General features: G+C 40.8%; 1 protein-coding gene across 1 annotated transcript; it reads left to right on the plus strand.

Moving 5' to 3' along the window:
- The first annotated feature begins 4914 nt into the window (after positions 1 to 4914).
- LOC138611622 (uncharacterized) lies at positions 4915 to 9562 on the plus strand. The gene is made up of 5 exons (XM_069684799.1): positions 4915 to 4951; positions 5064 to 5171; positions 6501 to 6596; positions 8251 to 8559; positions 8651 to 9562. The coding sequence occupies exons 1-5, from the start codon at positions 4915 to 4917 to the stop codon at positions 8806 to 8808; spliced, it is 708 nt and encodes a 235-aa protein (XP_069540900.1). The 3' UTR covers positions 8809 to 9562.
- The last annotated feature ends 11331 nt before the right edge of the window (positions 9563 to 20893 follow it).

Genomic DNA, 20893 nt, shown 5'->3' on the forward strand with positions numbered 1-20893 from the left:
AGTCTTCGCCACACGTTCAAACAGAGTAAAACATTGATCCACATCTTTCCCATTAAGTGGAGGAATTCATCGGATACATTTATTTATATCAAATTCCTCGTACTGAGAATGAGACGCAGCCGGTGAGGAAGACTGTTGGAGCTCAAGCTGTCTCTTGGTTTCCTCTTGCATTTTTAGTACTTCCAATTCATTGCTCAGTTCTTTTTCTTTCATGTCTAAGCGCTGCATTTCAATTTCCAACTCTTTAAATCGGAGCATTTCTTACAGACTTTGTTTCCAGCAGGTGAACACAACGTACCGGGGTCGCAAAGCAAGGTCTCTGTCTGAGACGGCGCAGACAACAATTCGGATTGTATTACTTGTTTTCTTGATTGCTTAGACACAGTTACCTCAAAGTGATCAGCAATAACGATAACATTTTCTTTCGTGCACCGATGAAACGTATCAAGAGTCGGTTTCCCAACGAAATCATCCAAGTTAACCTCCATTGTTATGAGTTCATGTTAAACAACCGCTGACCACAAAACCGGTCAGGATGGAAACTCAGATTTTACCGGCTGACAAAACACAGCCCAAAAATAGCACAACATACAAAAGATTCACTGCACACACAAAACAGCAGCACAAAGGAATCAACGGCGTCCAACACGTGTGTGCGTAAAACTTCACCTGGCACGCACACACACAGAAGGAGGCACTTTGAGACAAGCAGCAAACTACACAAGGTATCAAAGCAACACACCACTGTCAAACTACGCGTCACTTAACACACGGTGAGAGAAAAAGTCACAATGACACAGTTTGCGATCACAAATAACTGCGCCGAGACAACACGCACAGCTACAACACCGAGGCGATCAAAGGGAAAAACATCAGCACTTACCCGCACGCGGCGTCTACATGAGCCGACAAACAAAACCACGCAATGTGGAAAAAAAGGTGTGGACGAGCCCCCAAATATGTTACGGCCTCTGTAACACACACAAAACGGCTCTAGAGACCGAACACATAAAGGACACCATGACCAAAGCTCAAAGTCAAACAATCATATTTTATTGCAACAAAATGCCTGTAAGTAGAAAAACATTAGAGTGACAAACAAAAAGGGTCGAGCTCCCGGCCACAAAGAACAAAAGATGGGGACGGACTGAGCCAGCCATGCAGCTGGCCGTCACACTCAGACCATCCCCCTTCACTCCCTCAAAGAAACTCTACCTAACAAAATAAGAATTCAAAAACTAAACTACCGGGGAGCTCCAACCCAAACTTAAATAATCAATCAATCAATCAATCAAACTTTATTTGTATAGCGCCAAATCATAACCAGGGTTATCTCGAGACACTTTACAAACAGAGCAGGTCTAAATAAATAAATAAATTAGCGAGAGAAGCAGAGTAATGATAAAGGCTGAGGTAATCGTAATTGTAACAGTTGAAGTCAACAGGTCTACTATTAGCATTAGCAGCAACAATAATGATACTATGGGGAAGGCTGATGTTAGTAGTTGTTGCAGTCGAGCAGGTCCACAGCAGCAGGTGGTCTGCAGCAACGATCCTCAGGAACCTTCAAGACAAGGGAGCACAAGAACTCCCGGGAAGATATGTGGTTAGTAATGTTAATGGGACCAGAAGATACAGAGTTAATGAGCTGCATTAATATGACAGAGAGAGAGAGAGAGAGAGAGAGAGAGAGAGAGAGAGAGAGAGAGAGAGACAGAGACAGAGAGAGAGAGAGAGAGAGAGAAACACAGAGAGAGAGAGAGACAGAGAGAGAGAGAGAGAGAGAGAGAGAGAGAGAGAGAGAGAGAGGGAGACAGAGAGAGAGAGAGAGAGAGAGAGAGAGAGAGAGAAGCTTGGTGTGCCAGATCCCCCCGGCAGTCTAAACCTATAGCAGCATAACTCTGGGCTAGTCCAAGCCTGAGCCAGGCCTAACTATAAGCTTTATCAAAGAGGAAAGTTTTAAGTCTACTCTTAAAAGAAGAGAGGGTGTCTGCCTCCCGGACCTTGACTGGTAGATTGTTCCAGAGGAGGGGGGCCTGGTAATTGAAGGCTCTACCTCCAACACTACTCTTAGAGACTTTAGGTACCACAAGCAGGCCTGCATCCTGGGAGCGCAATGTTCTAGAGGGGTAATATGGCACTATGAGCTCTTTAAGATATGATGGTGCCTGACCATTAAGAGCTTTGTAAGTAAGAAGAAGGATTTTAAATTCTATTCTAGATTTTACAGGAAGCCAGTGCAGAGAGGCTAATACAGGAGAGATGTGCTCTCTCTTCCTAGTTCTTGTCAGCACACGTGCTGAAGCATTTTGTACCAGCTGCAGAGTTTTTAGTGACTTATTAGGGCAGCCTGATAGTAACGAGTTACAATAATCCAACCTGGAAGTAACGAATGCATGGACGAGTTTTTCTGCATCGTGTTGAGACAGGATGTGTCTGATGTTTGTTGTGAAGATGAAAGAAGGCTGTCCTTGATATTTGTTTTATGTGGGAGATGAAGGACATATCCTGATCAAACAGAACTCCCAGATTCCTAACAGTAGTGCTGGATGCCAGGCTGATGCCATCTAGGGCAGCTATATCATTAGAGAAAGAGTCTCTGAGGTGTTTTGGGCCGAGCACAATAACTTCAGTTTTGTCTGAATTAAGTAGCAGAAAGTTTCTAGTCATCCAGATCTTTATGTCCTTAAGGCATGCTTCTAGTTTAGATAGCTGATTGGTTTCGTCTGGCTTCATAGATAAGTATAATTGAGTATCATCTGCATAACAATGAAAATTAATGGAGTGTTTCCTCATGATATTACCCAGAGGAAGCATATATAAGGTAAAAAGAATCGGTCCGAGCACAGAACCTTGTGGAACTCCATGACTAACTTTGGTTTGCATAGAGGACACATCATGAACATTAACAAACTGAGATCGATCTGATGAATAAGATTTAAACCAACTTAGTGCAGATCCTGTAATGAACATTAAATGTTCTAGTCTCTGTAACAGGATGTGATGGTCTATCGTGTCGAAAGCGGCACTAAGATCTAACAGGACGAGTACAGAGAGAAGTCCTCTGTCTGAAGCAGGAAGTAGATCATTTGAAACTCTCAGTGCTGTCTCAGTGCTGTGGTGGACTCTAAATCCTGACTGAAAGTCCTCAAATAAACTGTTGTTATGAAGAAAGTCACATAATTGATTAGCGACTGCTTTCTCAAGGATCTTTGAGATAAAAGGAAGGTTAGATATAGGTCTATAGTTAGCTAAGGTGCCTGATTCTAGGGTAGGCTTTTTAAGAAGTGGCTTAATTACAGCTAGTTTAAAAGGCTGGGGTACATAGCCCGTCGATAAAGACATATTGATCATATCTAGTAAAGAAGTGCTAATTGAGGGAAAGACTTCCTGAAGCAGCTTGGTTGGAATCGGGTCTAAAAGACAGGTTGATGGTTTAGACGAAGAGATCAGAGAATTTAGCTCAGGAAGGTCAATTGGAGAAAAACAGTGTAAACATCAGGTTTTTGAGCAGTTTCCAAAGATACATCTGCACCAGTTAACGGCAGGAGGTTACACATTTTGTCTGTGATCTTTAGGATTTTGTCATTAAAGAAGCTCATGAAATCATCACTGCTGAGGCCTATAGGAATACTTGGCTCAGTGGAGCTGTGACTCTCTGTCAGCCTGGCTACAGTGCTGAAAAGGTACCTGGGATTGTTTTTATGTTCTTCTATGAGGGAGGAGTAGTAGACACCTCGAGCATGCCGTAGGGCCTTCCTGTATTTATTATGACTATTTTGCCAGAATAAACGAGACTCTTCTGTTTTGGTGGATCGCCACATTCTTTCAAATTTACGCGACATTTGCTTCAAGTTACGAGTTTCTGAGTTATACCATGGAGCTAGCCTCTGTCGTTTAATAATCTTCTTTTTTAAGGGGGCAATCGAGTCTAGAGTACTTCTCAGCAAACCTGCAGGACTATCAACAAACTGATCAAGCTGAGAGGGACTAACATTAGCATCAGAGCTTTCTGTAGTAAACAGATGTGGTAAAGAATTAAAAGCAGCTGGAATTGTTTCCTTAAATTTAGCTACAGTCCTGTCAGACAAACATCTTGTGAGGACATGTTTGTTAACTGGAGAGTAGTCGGTTAACAGGACATCGAATGTTACTAAATAGTGATCTGATAAAAGAGGATTTTGTGGGAAGACAATTAAGTTTTCGGTTTCAAGGCCATAAGCTAGAACAAGGTGGAGGGTGTGGTTAAAGCGGTGAGTAGGCTGGTTTACACTTTGAGTGAAACCAATAGAGTCCAAAAGGGACATAAATGCCATGCTAAGACTATCATTATCAACATCTACATGAATATTGAAGTCCCCTACAATAATTATTTGATCTGAACTCAGGACTAAATCTGATAAAAACTCTGAGAATTCAGTTAGAAAAGCAGAGTATGCGCCAGGAGGGCGGTATACTATCACAAATAAAACAGGCTGTAAAGTTTTACAGGCTGGGTGTGAAAAACTCAGAACAAGGCTTTCAAAAGAGCTGAAACTAAGTTTGGGTCGAGGGTTGATTAGAAGACTAGAACTGAAGATAGCTGCCACTCCACCACCTCGACCAGTGTCTCGAGGAATATGAGTATTAAGATGACTGGGAGGAGTGGATTCATTTAAGCTGACATATTCTTCCTGACACAGCCAAGTCTCAGTTAAAGAGAGTAAATCAATATGATCATCTGATATCAGATTCCAAATAACAAAACCCAGCATGCTAACCCGAGCATGGGAAAGAGAGACAAAAACAGGAAGTGAGGAAAAAGAAAGATTTCCCCCAGAGCTGCGCCTGGACGTGTGATTCAGCTTCTCTCTTTCCTCCTTCTCCACTGGCCTCCTCTTACTCCCCCACCGCCTCTGATGAGGAGGCGGTCCTATGGCTGATGATCAGGTGTTCTGCTGTTACCTGACAGGTAGAGGGAAAACCAGAGAGGAAGAGAGAGAGAGCAATAGAGCGGCCGGCACGTAACAATGGTGAGCAGCAAGGTGAGCATGATCTCCTCATGACCTGACTCCGCCCACCAGGTGCCCTGAGGCCTGAACTACAGAACAAGTTCAACATACCCAAACCCTTTTGTTTATCACGAGTCAGTAACCCTTACAAAGGAGGTCGCCACGCTGGTTATCAGCTCGGTGAGGCCGTGTGTGCACTGAAAGCAAACTCACTCCCACTGATTGTGTATTGCAAGCAGCTGATTGGCTGCTCAAAGCATGCTGGGATACCTTTCCCAGCAGACTAAGCGACCCCTTTGAACACCTTTCCCCTCGTCATGTGACAATCATCCACCTTTAGTGATGAGCTGTTCATTAAAGTCCTTGTGAGGAGCTGGTCGGATTGAATGAATCCTCATTCTCGACAACACGTGACCAGCGAGGCCGACGGGTTCAGACTAATTGATGAGCACGCTCAGTAAGTCAACCAAAGTGTTTCTGTGAGCTCATTCACATAAAGGGGCGGAGTCTGCAGCATATGACCAATCACAAACATGAACAAGTGTTCTGACAGCAGGTGGTCATATTTTACAGACTCAGAGCAAACTCTGATATCAGACAGATATAAAGAAGTGAACTCGTAATCCAGACTAAAGTCCACTCAGCTGCAGCTGACAGATCCCCGCCTGTGGAAACGCACAAACTCAGGTTTATAATATCACTGCTGCATCATCAGTGAACGACAGCTCCGACTAGGATTACATCTGTGTGTTACAGTCACTTCATTTGTTGCTCACATGTTTTGTTACTGAAGGGAACTTGAAACTTATTCTTGCAGCTGCAGCACAAATTGAAATTAATATCATGGTAAACAAAACAGAGCAAACAAGATGAATGAAGAGAAAAATTAGAGTCCAGTTCATCCTGAGGGGAACATGAATGTGTGATCACATTAAATGTTAATCCATCCAACAGCTGAGATATTTCACTCTGAGCTGAAAACACTGACCTGCTGGTGGCGCTAAAGGAAACGTCAGAATCCACACAGTGAACCAATGAATGAATGAATGAATGAATGAATGAATCCTCAGGGGACCAAGAATGTGTACAGATCCATCCATCCTCTGGTCCAGGTCCGATCCATGTGGACTAAAGTCGTGGACAGACAGACATTAGCTTCCACAGAGCAACACTGCTGGTGTCTAAAGAGACACTAACAGAAGAGACAGTCATGTTGATGTGAACTTTACAATAGAATAAAGAACAATAGAAAACCTTTATTGTCTTTATACAATGTACAATAAAGTTAAGGAATGCTTCACCTTAAGTGAGCGACATTCAGGCACCACAGTAACATATAAACATGCATCAAGTCAAACAATGTGTGTATATTGCACATTAAAATGTTGCACAGTAGATAATATATATTGCACAGTAAATAAAGTGTCTTACATCAGATAAAAACACATCACAGAGCTGAAATATGATCCTGCTTCATCATTTGGACTCGTTCATGTCAGCAGACACTTTGAGCAGCATACAGGTTTTTGTATCAGTCTGTTTCACTGTGGGAAGGAGGAGAACTCTACTTAATCTTTGGCTCTGGAACTAAACTGATTGTAACAGGTAAGAACACACTTTCATAACTTCAGTTTTTTTGTTTTATTATTTTCTGTGTTTCAGTCTTTACATGTTGTTGTTGTTTTCATATTTAGCAGACAATTCAGCCACACAGCTGTGATAACATTAAAAAGGTTCATGATCCCTTAAAATATCTATTTAAATTTAAATTCACATCTAAAGTTATTCTACATTTCTGCACTGGATGAACCTGAGTTTAAAAGAAAAGGTTTCATCACAATCAGAAATACTTTATTAATCCCCACTTTGTTACAGTCGCTCTGACACAGAGACAGCAAAGGGAAATATATGGCATAGAATAGAAGTCAGAAAAATGTCCAACATGTGCATTCTATATACAAAACAATAAGAGACAAAGATGAAATGCTGAGAAGTGGATCTACGGGGATTTAAATATGAATGCCAGAATTAAATAGAATTGGCAGAATAAAGTTAAATACAAAAAAAGATGCAAAAGAGTTAAATACATAAGAGTTATTTACCAATGAACAGTATAAGGCAGTGTGTAAAGTTAATATATATAATGTTACAAATAAACTGTGTTTGATCATCTCAGTAACTCAGCTTGTTTTGTGAAAACAAGATTATGTATGAAATTACAAACTTTGAAATCTATCAGTTTATTATATTTTTAAAACCATATAACTTTAAATATTTAATGTTTAATCATTAAAATGAACCTCATGACAATTGTGTCTCATATGATCGTGCATGCGTCTTTAAGTGGAAGATTTATTGATATAATTAGCCAGAAAGATATTTAATATAATATTACTATACTTTTACTGTTAATGTATTCCAATGTGTATTTTATTATTTAATTAACAGGATGATGTTTAACGGCTCAAACAGAAACATGTTTGTATCTTAAATATATAGAACAGTAAATATATGTTGGATAGTAAATTAGATTTTATATTAGTTCTTACACACATTAGATTCTTTAACAGTACATACAATATTATATTTATTATATATTATTATAATATTTGGTTCTTCTGCTCTGGGATCAATAATATTTTATCTTATATAATATCTGTATTTTTTATTATTTGACATCCAAACTTTCATTGAAGTTTTGAGTCTAAATTTTGAATTGTGATTAAAAACACTTTTAACTTATTGTTTTATTGATTTGATTCAACAATGAGAGTAAATTACATGATCATAAATCTATAATAAGTTATACATAATGTTGTTAAAATGCTGATTGTATTTAGTGTGAATGTAAATATGTAACTTATAATAATTACATTAACATTAATACAAAGTATTTTATATTGTATAAAGGTATATTAGCTGATTGTGTTATATTGTTATTTTGTTCCTGTCTGTCTTTAATAAATCTGAACTTCTCATGTTAATTTATTTATTGTATTTTTATTAAAAATGATTCAGAATCAGTTTTTTTCAGTGCTTATAGTTGAGTACATGTTAGAGTTTATATAACGAGCTGTTCATATTGTAATAATGACAATGACAATTGTGTTTCGTGTGTGTGTTACCTGTATAATGACATCAGCAGATAACTGTTTGATATGCAGGTGAACACAGTTTATGTGCTGACCTTAGTGCTGTATTGTGTGTGTGTGTGTGTGTGTGTGTGTGTGTGTGTGTGTGTGTGTGTGTGCTGCTTCAGACGAGCAGGTAGTGAAGCCCGTGGTGAGCGTGTACCCGGCAGCACCCACAGCCCAGCTGGAGGGGAAGAGATCCCTGCTGTGTGTGGCCTCAGCCATGTTTCCTCCTCTGGTCCAGATCTCCTGGAGAAGACGAGCGGAGGATGGTCCTCTGGAGGAGCTGCCCCCTGCTGAGGGAGAGCAGCTGGAGCTCAGAGAGTCGGGACGCACTGCCGCCATCAGAGTGATTGATCAAGACGTTTTCTACACATATAAATACCTCTGCTCTGTGCGGCACGAGGGGGGCACAGTGGAGGCCCAAAGAGAACAAGGTAAGGAAGGCTTGTTGTCTGTGGAGATGCTGTCAAAGAAAAGAGGTGAGCAGATGAATGACTCTTCTTTTTTACCTCCTTTCTTTGTCAGAGGTTCCGGCACTTTCCCTGTTTCAATACAAGGTGAAGCTGCTTGTGCTGCTGTACACGGTGCTGATAGTGAAGAGTCTGGTGTACTGCTGTGGACTCTGTCTGCTGAGGATCCTCACAAACAAGGGACCGTCCATCAACAGCACACATGCTGACTGACTGTTTTCTGCTCGACCTTTCTCACAATCAAATCTCATCAATTCACCTCATTTAAAGCTTCATCAGCAGTTAAACGTGTAAAAAAAATGCCTTATTTGTATAATAGATGATTGATCTTCTATTTAATACAATATTCAGAGTGCAGCAGTTTCTTTTTTTAATTCTCTGTAACTTTCTCAATAAACTGAAAAATCCCAGTTTTGTGTTTCATACAAATCTTTCATTTCATTTTGGCTTCACAGCAAAAAACTCAGAATCAGCTTCATTGGCCGCGTTCGTTCACACCTACAAGTAATTTGACTCTGGTTGTTTGTAGCTCTCAATATACGTTTACTCAGCACCAAGAATGAATGTACATATATGTGTTTATAAGAATAGAAGCATACCACTAGGAAAGAACAACACAGTCAGACAAATATTCGCAAACATGAACATTAAGCTGTTATATACATGTGACTTGGTTTGGGTGTACCACCATGTTCACTGTGCCCCCTTTTCATAACTGTGTCAGTGTGAAAGTAAAGCTCTACGCCGATGACACTGTTGCTTATATACAACAACAAACAGCAGAGCTGCTATGAAGCTACAGCTGCTATAAAATAATTACACAGCGACTTGATCAGTCGGACTGAAGTCTGAATGTTGTTGAAATGATGGGTGTGATAATTTTTTGTTATAGATGCTGATTATACGTAAACTAATATTCATGACGGTGCAAGAAATTTAACAATAAGTTGATCAATAAAGTAATACAATGTAGAAAAACATTATTATGGAGTTATTTATGATATAATTTACTCTTAATTTCAGATTTTAAACCTTTTAAAAATGAAATAAACATAATGTGAAAGGTATCATAAGATAAAAATTAATTAATTTTATTTTTTAACATTTGTTACAGAATAAAGTTGTTGTCACTTAACATGGATCAAAGAATGATGCTGATGTCATTTTATTCATAAATAAATAACTTGTTGTGTCTGTTGATGTTGCACGCTTTGATCTTTTCCCACATGTTCTAATATGTTGTTTTATGTTACATGTTGGGATCAGTCATTAAACTCTGACACTTACAGAATCAATAAAACAAAACAAACTAAAATAATTATCACTACAATAATTAGTGTGAGGTCTTTAAACAGATTAAGAGCAGACTGCAGGTTGAACATGTCTTTTTATTTCAGCTTCTCAGCTCTGAGTTCACAGTTTGAAATGTTTCTCTCACAGATTATAAAAAGCTGAGACAGTTTGTGCTGAGCTCGGAAATCAAACTCAAGTTCCTGGAATGATGCTTTAACCAGAGTCCATGGTTTAAACTGTCGTCGTGTTGTTGATGTGAATAACCTCAGCTAACGGTGAGAAAGCTGCAGAGCAGAAACCCACACAGCCCGTCTGCTGCAGGAAGGAAGTGTCGATTAGCTGCAAACAGTTTTTTATGAGTCCTAATAACCACTGAGGCAGATTCATGTCTGCTGCTGAACACACTCAGGAAGCCTTTTTCTCACTGAGCCCAAAGACAAACAGTGACGACCCACCTGGAGGCCGCGTCTGTGGAGTTTATTTATGGATATTTCTCAGATTTAAAAGGTTCACCTCAGAGTTTACACTTGGTGTTCATGTTTCGTTTTGGATTCAGAAACTCAAAGTGCAAACAGGAAACTAAAAGAAATGAGACTTACAATAAACTCTAATGTTAAACAAAATGAATGACATCATCCTAACTGTCCTTAAATAATACAACTTATCACTAGCAACACATCTGACACATAACAAGATCATCATCAATAAAAATTAAAGTGAGACTTTAAAGGTAACATTATATATATGGTGTGTGTGTGTGTGTGTGTGTGTGTGTGTGTGGGTCAGACATCGATTGTAATAGTTTAACTCCGTCTGTGGAAGGAGTGTGTGTTCAAGGCCTTTATGTTTCTTTGGTTGAATTGTGTTTGACAAGATGGATCAACTTCTCTCTTGTTTTTAGTTATAGAAGTTTGTTTTCAGTTGTTTAATAAATTATTTTTGCTTCAGTTTGTTAATAAACTCCTTTAAATTTGCTGATGCTTTGATCCTCTTTTCTTTTTCCTGGGTTTTAATTTATTGATACTCCTCACATCCCCTTTTATCATTAAACAAGGATTAAAGAATGATGCTGATAATATTTAGTCTATATACATATTTTGCATCATCAAAATCACTGACAGTGTTAAGTGTGTATCACAGCCAGATGAATCTCTTTCCTCTGTGCCATAGAGCTCCACTGTCGTCCAAAAACTGTTGTTTTATTACTAAAATACAGATCATTATCAATATAAATTAAAGTGAGACTTAAAGGTTACATTATATATTTTTCCCTTTTGTAATAATTATCCTAAAATTAAACAAAAAGTTGAATTAACGTCATCATTTGTTTCATAGTAAAGTTTTTATCATTAAAACTGGATTAAAGAATAATACATACATACGTGCCTATATCTATATGAATGACTAGACCCACATGCATTATTATTGTAATTGTTACTTTTTATGTTGAACTATATGTTTTTGTATGCTTACTTTCATTGTCTAACCTTCATCTTCTTGTTCATTTCACAGTTATTCTTTTTATTGTTTCTTGTTGTTGTTCTTTTGACCCATACTTGTAGAGATGACACTTACCTTCTGAAAAACTGCTAAATAAATAATTTTTTTTTTTTAAGTGTCTGTTTCTTCATTTAATCATTTATATTTTATGGAACATAAAACATTTTTTCACACATTTTATTTTTTTCATTTTGGATCACACATTTTTTTCACACTGTAAACTGCTATAAAAACAATAATTGTGAACTTATAATCCCACTTCTGCTTTAAATATACATCTATGAAACTGCATAAATATATATTTGTCCTTTTTACATTGATAATTTATAATTTAAATTTGTTTGGCCAAGATAAGTAATTAGGATATTAAGTTAAATCATTCGAAACAATACAACACAGTATGTTTCATCATATTATATTTCCCATATTTTATTTTGTGCTGCCTAAATTTTGGTCAAGTCAGAATATTTTTTTACTGTTCAAATATTAAAAGCATACTTTCAACATTTGCAGTTTAATATGAGTTTGAATAGATTTTTCCAACAAGATTTCAACATGTTCTTAGTTGCCGGGTAATCAGTTTAAAATGTTTTAAAAGAGTGTGTGATCATTAATGTTCATTTTCAATTGTAAAATGTAATTGTAATTGTAATTTCTGTGATACAAAAGAAAAACAACAAACTGCAGCTTGTTTGGGAAAATTAACTATTCATTTATGGTTATTAATCAACAGGTTTAACAGTTGCCTAATAAATAGCAGAAAAAAGTCATCAGCTTTATTTATTTATACTTTTACTTCATTTTTAGAACTGACTGATAAAGTTAACTATCTCCTGTTTATCATATTATAGTTGCCACTACCTTTAAAGATTTACATATTATATAACAATGATCGTTTTATTGTTCACTGTAGTGATCAGCTCATACAGTGTGTAAGACTGTACTTCTGTCTGTTCTGTGCTGTTGTGAAGAAAACCTTCACACTGCCGCCCCCTAGTGGCTGCAACAACGAACTGCATCACTGCTGATGGTTATTCAGGGTTTCACATTCCTCTTTCTACTATAATGGAAATAAGAACACTTAGATTTCTATATTGTGAAACTATTTTATTCCTGCATTGGAAAGACAACACAGTACAACAGAGTTACTGAACATGTGCACAGCACAGAAATAAACATGTAGGGTCGTAAAGAGGGGGGGTCAGCAGAGGGTCTTCCCTAAAGGGAGAGAGTCTTCACTGGAAATAAACACTTGGAAAAACTTCACCTGAGAAGAACCCTGATGGGAAAGGATATGGTCCCCACTAGTGCAGGTAAGCAGGAACATGGTCCCTGTAAGGCTGGTGGATAAATACAAAAAATGGGAGTGGAAAAAAGGCCAATGACAGGAGAGGGGAGAGAGCAGAGGGTCTCATATGTGAGATACCATTCTGTTGTGTTAAAGGCTTAAAGAAGATCCATGGGTAACGTACACACACACACACACACACACACACACACAAAGGCTGATGACACAGAGAGGGGGATGGGCAGAGGGGCATTCAAATGGGGATAAACACTGTCACGGCCCCTCTACTTGGTAGGCTCTACTGCTGTTTTGCTCTCTGTCTCCAGGACTGCAGACCTGGTGGCAGGCTAATCAGGTGAATGGGACACACCTGGGCCCGGTGTGTCTCATGTATTTAAGCCAGAGCAGCAGCAGTCAGTCTCTGGGCAGACCTCCTATCACCACACACCTCTGCGTTGCTCTTTTGTTTGTTCTTCTTTGTTTTTACACAACAACATCCATGCAACACATTTACACCCATCCGCACCCCACACGACTGACTTTACAGATTATTCATATCTACATGTTTTTGTTGGTTTTGATTATTTATGTCGTAAATAAATTAATTCTTTGATTAGTATACCCATGTGTCTCCCATTTTTGTCGCAGTCTAAGAGCCGGGCTGTGACAAATGGGGGCTCGTCCTTTTTGCTGAAGTGTTCCTGGTAAGTTTGGGTAGTGCTTTTGTCCACTGTTTTGCCTTTGTGAGTTTGTTATTTGAACTGTGTAATCAGTGGAGATTTATCTCTGGTGTGTTGGTACCACATGTCCAGAGTTTGCTGTTTGTAAGAAAATGTTGAAAGCACTACAGGGAGACCCTTTAAATGGGTATAATGTGCTGTAAGTAATTAAGCCTTTACGTTGTCAGTGTTGTTTTTGTGATTTGGAACTATAGGTTGTTTGATTTTGGGTAGTGTGTGTGTACTTTGGTGAATTAGGTCACTTTTGAGTACAGGTTAGCCATTACACATTGAACTTAGTTTTGTCAGCGCTTCTTCCCTGGTTAGGCTGAAGGACGTTTTCCCTTCCGAACTCGTTTGGGGGGATTTGTAGTGTGGTAGTGAACGTGGCTAGAGCGGTTGTCTCGGGAGCACATCCGTGGTAACTGACAAGTCGCCAGTTTCTGGTTGCCTTGACGTCCAGCGGGCTATCGGTGCATCAGTACCCACCGCAATTAGCTACCTGAAGACTAGGGGCGGAGTTTAGCTATTTTTTTGTTAGGCAGTTAGTGGGAATGGCTCTGACTTTGTTTGCTGTGAATTTGGCTGTCTGAATGCTCATGTTATATAGCATACTTTTGCTTGTAAGTGTTGTGCAGTGTAGTAATTGGTTTTGTTATGGCAGGGGTTGAGGACTTTTTGAAAGCACCTTCAGAGGAGGTTTTGGAGCATTGTAGTCGAGAGCAGCTTTTGAAAATTGCAGAGCACTTCAGAATGGATGTTGGTGATAAACGTATGAAGGAGAACATAAAATCCATCTTGAAGGCTAATTTGTTTGAAGATGGAGTTCTCAAAGTGATTGCGCCTCCTGTTGGTTCTGTTTCTGGTGTTGCTGGTTTGAGTTCTAGCTTAACTTTTGAGCAGCAAAAGGAACTTCTGTTGTTGCAGATGGAGCACAGTAGGATTCAGCAACAGGTTGAGAATGAAAAATGGGCGGTAGAAAAACTGAGGCATGAGACAGAACTTAAAACACTCGAGTTGGAGCAGTATAAACTAAGTCTGATTCGTGATGGTAGGGTCACAGCGGACTCTATGTTTAATGTTTCATCCGTATCTCCTGAGTTGTCACCACGGTTTGATGTGGCGAGCAATTTGCGTTTGGTCCCAAAGTTCTGTGAGAATGATCCAGACACTTTCTTTTCATTGTTTGAGCGTGTAGCTGACAGTAGAAAGTGGCCTTATTCTGAGCGTACTCTCTTATTACAATGTGTGTTAACTGGCAAGGCTCAAGAAGCTTACTGTTCCCTTCCTGTGAGTGAAAGCCAAAGTTATTCTTCGGTTAAAAATGCTGTGTTGAAGGCATACGAGTTGGTGCCGGAGGCTTACAGGCAAAGGTTTAGGATGTCTGAAAAGTCAAGTCAGCAGACTAATATGGAGTTTGCTAGGGAGTTAGTAACTCATTTTAATCGGTGGTGTATGGCTCTAGAGGTACAAACATTTGATGACTTGTGTAGTCTTGTAGTTTTGGAACAGTTTAAAAATACTCTGCCAAGCAATGTTGCTACCTATATAAATGAGCGCAAGGTCAAAACTGCTGCAGAGGCTGCTGCACTTGCAGATGAGTATGTCCTGACGCATAAGGTTGACTTTGAGTCCAAGGCTTTTGATGCTGGTGTCAAGGTTCATTCAGCAAAGTGGTCAGGTGATCTGGCTGCTAGGTCAGAAAGACTTCCAGGAGGTCAGTCTGATGGAATGTGTAACTATTGTAAGGAATATGGGCACTGGAAAGCAGAATGTCCTGTTTTAAGGGCTAAAAGCAAGCGTACCGGGGATGGGTATGTGAAACCTTCAGCGCTGGCTGCGTCTGTTCGAACTGTCCCAAGTTCTGCTCTGTCTTGTGGCCAGGTAGATGTGAAAACGGGTAGTAAGGGAAAGCTTTCAGATTACCTTCCGTTTGTGTCTGATGGTTTCCTGTCGTTGGTTGGTGGTTCGGCAAAGGTGCCAGTTAAGATCCTGAGGGATACTGGTTCCTTGGATTCATTTGTTTTGGCTTCAGTTCTGCCATTTTCCAACAAAAGTAAAACAGGGGACTTTGTCTCTGTCCGTGGTATGGGTATGGAAGTTTTTCCAGTTCCACTGCATAAGTTGGTGCTAGACTGTGGTTTGGTGAGGGGTGAGGTCAAGATGGGTTTGCGCCCCGCACTGCCCATTGAGGGTATTGCAGTCATTCTGGGAAATGATTTGGCAGGTAGCTGTGTCTGGGCTGATGTTCCTTCATTGCCTGTGCTAACCTTCCCACCTTGTCTTTCAGAACAGGCTGAATGTTTTCAGGCATATTCCATGGCCTCAACAGGTACTGTTGCGAGGACCACAGGAACAGGCAAAATGGCACAAACCTCATTCAGTAAGCCTAAAAAGAGAGCGAATTGCTGGCATAACCATATGTCAGAGCATTAAAAAACAACAACAAAGAATTGCTCTTAAAGTTTAAATATTTGTTCGCTCACGTCTGGTCTAGAACCCGATGCTTTTGAATTTGTTTTTTGATTTTCTGTTTCCAACTTGCTGGTCTCCTCCCTTCTCCTCTTGCTTTCCCTTCAAGCTCTTAAATTTGCTTCTCCAGGCGCCAGGAGTTGCTGAGTAAAAGGTAGAGCAGAGTGGCCGTGTTGGAGAGACCCAGGAGCGTGGTAACAGTTTATTTACTCAATTTGTTTTGAGCACAATTTATTAATGGTAATATTTGCTTATCGTTATTATAAAGTTATTTGTTCACTCTAAGGTTTTGGTTGTTTCCTGCCGGGGTTCCGGTAGGACCCCGTTCTTATGGGGGGGGTGTCACGGCCCCTCTACTTGGTAGGCTCTACTGCTGTTTTGCTCTCTGTCTCCAGGACTGCAGACCTGGTGGCAGGCTAATCAGGTGAATGGGACACACCTGGGCCCGGTGTGTCTCATGTATTTAAGCCAGAGCAGCAGCAGCAGTCAGTCTCTGGGCAGACCTCCTATCACCACACACCTCTGCGTTGCTCTTTTGTTTGTTCTTTGTTTTTACACAACAACATCCATGCAACACATTTACACCCATCCACACCCCACACGACTGACTTTACAGATTATTCATATCTACATGTTTTTGTTGGTTTTCATTATTTATGTTGTAAATAAATGAATTCTTTGATTACTATACCCATGTGTCTCCCGTTTTTGTCGCAGTCTAAGAGCCGGGCTGTGACAACACTTATATTAACTTCACCTCAGAAGACCTATGACAGGGGAATGGGAGTACTGGGCCATGGTCCCCATAATGTTAGTTAAATGGGAACATGGTCCCCGTAAGGCTGATTCCTTCTCTGGGAAAAACACATTCGGTCAAAAAAGGGCCATGACAGGAGAGGGGGACGAGCAGAGGGTCTCCTCTCAGGGAAGAGAGCATTTTCAGGGGAGTAAAACTTGGATAAAGTCCGCTTGAGAAAACACATGGAGGGAGAACTGGAGTCACAAAAAATGCTCCTCATGTTTCAGGCAACGGTCCCTGTATACCACCTTAACCAGTCCTTACAGTCTCCAGGGAAAATAAGGGTCATGACAGGGAGCGGGGAAGCAGAGGGTGTCCCATGAGGGCAGATGAAGATATCATGGGAGTTGCACAACATGGTCCCCGTTTACCAGGTTAAGGCCCCTGTAAGGTCCCCGTATACCACATTTACCAACACTTACACAAACAGACAGAAGGAAATAAAAGTTTATAATTGGACATTCTCCCTGAGAAAAAAAGAGAGCCTTCTCTGAGGTTAAACACTGAAAAAGACTCTGCCTGACAAGACCCATGATGTTAAAAGGGCGCGGTCCCTAAAAGGGCAGGTAAGCCAGAACATGATCCCAGAAAGAAAGAGAGATACAAAAGGTGAGGGAAAGGGGGACAAACAAAGTGTCTCCCCAACAGGGAAAGAGCCTTCTCTGGGGATCAACACTAACAGAGACCCTGCCTGAGAAACACCTTGACAGGAGAAAGACATGGTCCCCACTAGGACAGGTAAGCCAGAACATGGTACCTGTAAGGTGGTTAAGAGAATCTTGGTCCCCATATGTCTGGTAGATAAACACTTCAGGGAGCAAAAGGTGGCAAGCAGAGTGTCTCCCCAACAGGGCTGTTTCTAGCTTTGTGGGGGCCCTATGCAAGATGCTGTTTGGGGGCCCCTACTTTGTCAAACTATGATGGGGGGATTCCAAACACTTTAACCCTATGATCCGAGGAGATGCATCAATCTAGTACACTTTGAGAGGGAAGCAGATTCATGAAAAACTCTTTCAAATTCAAATGAAACATCTCAAGTTGACCCGAGCAGTTTAAAGCGACAGAAAATGATGACAAAAGGGAACCAATGACGCTCCTCTACGTCAATGAATGCAACAGATCCAGCATTTTCCTCAAACATGTCTATTTTAAATTCTGAATGCAAAGTTCTTAAACATGAAACATAACTCAACAATGTGGTGGGGGATATGACCTCAAATTTATATCATGTTTTTGTTCTCCTTTTGGCGGTATCAGTATTATATTGCAGTATTAAGGAATGAAAAGGGGTACTCTAATCAAAACGTGACTCTAGCTCAATTTACTCTATTGTCAATGTAAGGAAACACATCTTAGCAGGGAAAAGATGTTTAAAGATACTAATGTGTTCCTTGTGCAAAATCGGAGTGAAGATGAGGTAAAGGCCTTCATGTGTTTTGGGAGGAGTAACCTGCCCTGTTTGGAGCTGTGAGTGAACAGAGCAACCTGAGTCTGAGCCATAAAGAATATTTGGGCAAGTAATCTAAGACTTTCCCTTTAATATCCTCACTCAGTGGTTTTGTCCTCTAATGGCATCAAGATATCTGAGTTTAGAAGATGGTGGACTGGCTTCACAGAGGAGATGTGACATATTCCTGCCCTGATAGTCGGGATGCACCATATTAGGAAACACTGACAGTGTGATGACTTTTTGTTCTGTGATATTTATTCTAATATAAAGAATACGGGAAACCAGATAAATGCGGTGTGTTTTCATGTACGTATTTAATATTATTTGGGACTTTAAAGTCTATTTTCTTTTTTTTTTTTACAAAACAAACTCCTCCTACTTTTACCACACTTGGTTCAGTGACTACAAACAGACTTGAGGGCTGCATCTGGGTTTCTCGCCATCTACCATTTCTAAAGGTGTTCAGATGTATGTTTAATCAGCGTGAGCAGCCCCGTGACGGGAACTTTAGGAAACGAAACTCACGCATCCTACTTCCTGTCGCCAAACGCACAACCTCACCACGAACGGTCTGTTCATGTGGCCACAGCGTTAAACAGCACCGGGACGAGGTTCCACTAATAACGGGAACACATTCACTGATCAGCAGCCTAACCCTAGCGCCATAGACGGATTACCGCATGGGCAAAGTGGGCGTGTGCCCAGGGCCCCAGAGCCAATAGGGGCCCTTGGCCTTCAGAGTTGTTGTTTCTTTTTGGTACAATTTAAAAAAAATATTGGAATGAATGTGGTTTTGAAAATGTATGATAATAAAATCATTGGAATGTTTTAGAAATTATAAGATTAAATCAGTAATGTGTGATGACACAATGACGTAAGTACCTACGCTGGGGGTCAAACATACAGCGCGATTTCAAAGTGGAGAAGCGGGCGCTCAGTGGATCAGCTAAATGAAAAGAGAGGAAAGAAAAAGAAGCCAAAGAGCCGCTTTGGTGCAGCAAATTCCATCTATCTCAACATTTTTCACCAGAAAAGTGAGGCAAGATGATGGTACTCATAGCAGCGGTGCCAGTACTACAACTCACCGGGACGACCTGCAGGATGCTAACACTGCTAGCTCAATCTCACCGGAGACGTTTGGTAGTGGTGGAGCGGCGCTGCCTCCTACGGACACCGCAGCGGACAATGCTGGCAGTGCTACGGCGGGCAGCAGTAGCAGGGGCCAGGCGGCCGAGCCAGGTCAGCCTGAGCTAAGTCCTCTTACATCGCCAGCGGAGGATGAGATGTTAGCGGCCGGGAAGGAACCTGAGAGTGCCGTACAGCAGAGGGATGATGATGAAGACTCCTGGTGTGAAACTGTTACTGATCCTGCGCTGTGGGGAAATATATCCAGGGACAAAGTAAAGAGTGTTCTCATCGAAAGAGGGCCCTCTTCGTTTCACAACAGACGAGCAAAATACCCTGCATTGACAAGAGACTGCGGTCTAGGTGGTCGGGTTCGTTCATTAACCAATGACATGATGTGCAGTCGACTGCCTAATGGACAACTAGCACCACGAGAATGGGTGGTGTATTCACCATCAACTGGACGTGTGTTTTGCTTTGCCTGCAGACTTTTCAGGGCAACAAAGAATGCATTTGTGGACGTTTTTTGCGACTGGAAACATCGGCATCGCATTTCAGAACATGAGAGGAGCCCAGTCCATACGTCCAACACGCTGACACTGATGCAGAGGATGAGTGGAACTGGCACAATCGACTCAGCCCTGAGAAAGCAAAGTTCGGATGTGAGGGAATATTGGAGGGATGTTCTGCGACGTGTAGTGGCAGTGATCAAGTTTTTAGGAGAAAGAGGACTGGCATTCAGAGGGAACGACGAGCTCCTTGGATCGCCACATAACGGCAACTATTTGGGGATATTAGAGTTAATATCCCAATTTGACCCATTTCTGGCCGAGCATATTAAAACATATGGTCAGAAGGGCAGAGGGAGCGTCTCATATCTGTCGTCAACAATATGTGAGGAGTTCATCGACATGATGGGAGAAAAAACCAGGCAAGTAATTTTCAGAAGAGCTCCGAGATGCAAAATATTTCTCTGTCATTGTAGATTCCACTCCCGACCTCTCTCATGTTGATCAGTTAACATTTATCTTCAGATTTGTTAGCAAGCAAGGCGACATAGTGGAGCGTTTCCTGGCATCTGAGCCAGTTCAGAGCCATACAGGCCAAAGTCTGGCAGATTGTGTGACTGCCATGTGGAGAATCTTGGGCTGGACTTATCTAATTGTAGAGGCCAATCATTCGCTAATGCCAGCAACATGTCGGGCCGGTACAACGGACTACAGGCACATTGGAAGCAAAGAAACCCATTAATCCACTATGTGCCTTGTGCTGCCCGTTCTTTAAATGTAGTGGGTGTAAACAGCATAGAGGTAAGCAGTCTAGAAGTGGGACAGTATTTTGATTTACTGCAATCCTTGTACACATTCTGCGCTGCCTCCACTCACAGGTGGGAGCGAGTTCTTCAGAACTCTGATATTCATATAGACTTAACATTAAAATCACTGTCAAACACTCGGGGGAGCTGCCGAGCTGACTCGACTAAAGCTCTTTGGCAAAACTACGTTAAGATAAGGGAGGCATTAGAGAGCATAGCTGCAGATGAAACTGAGAAAAGAGACACCCGAAGTGAGGCCAGCACACTCGCTGTAACATTAAATAAACTGGAAACTGCATTCATGGCTAATTTCTGGAATAGCATTCTGACTCGATTC

This window comes from Semicossyphus pulcher, unplaced genomic scaffold (assembly GCF_022749685.1).
Source record: "Semicossyphus pulcher isolate SPU_LCO1_2020_fin unplaced genomic scaffold, fSemPul1.0.p SCAF_7, whole genome shotgun sequence".
Taxonomy (NCBI): Eukaryota; Metazoa; Chordata; class Actinopteri; order Labriformes; family Labridae; genus Semicossyphus; species Semicossyphus pulcher.

What these genes read in the sequence shown, in the direction of transcription:
- LOC138611622 (XM_069684799.1), top strand. Translation starts at nt 4,915, where the DNA reads ATGGCTGATGATCAGGTGTTCTGCTGTTACCTGACAG. An exon ending in CCACGCTGGTTATCAGCTCG is followed by an intron (nt 5,172 to 6,500) that starts GTGAGGCCGTGT and finishes AGCAGACACTTT; the next exon opens with GAGCAGCATACAGGTTTTTG. An exon ending in AACTAAACTGATTGTAACAG is followed by an intron (nt 6,597 to 8,250) that starts GTAAGAACACAC and finishes GTGCTGCTTCAG; the next exon opens with ACGAGCAGGTAGTGAAGCCC.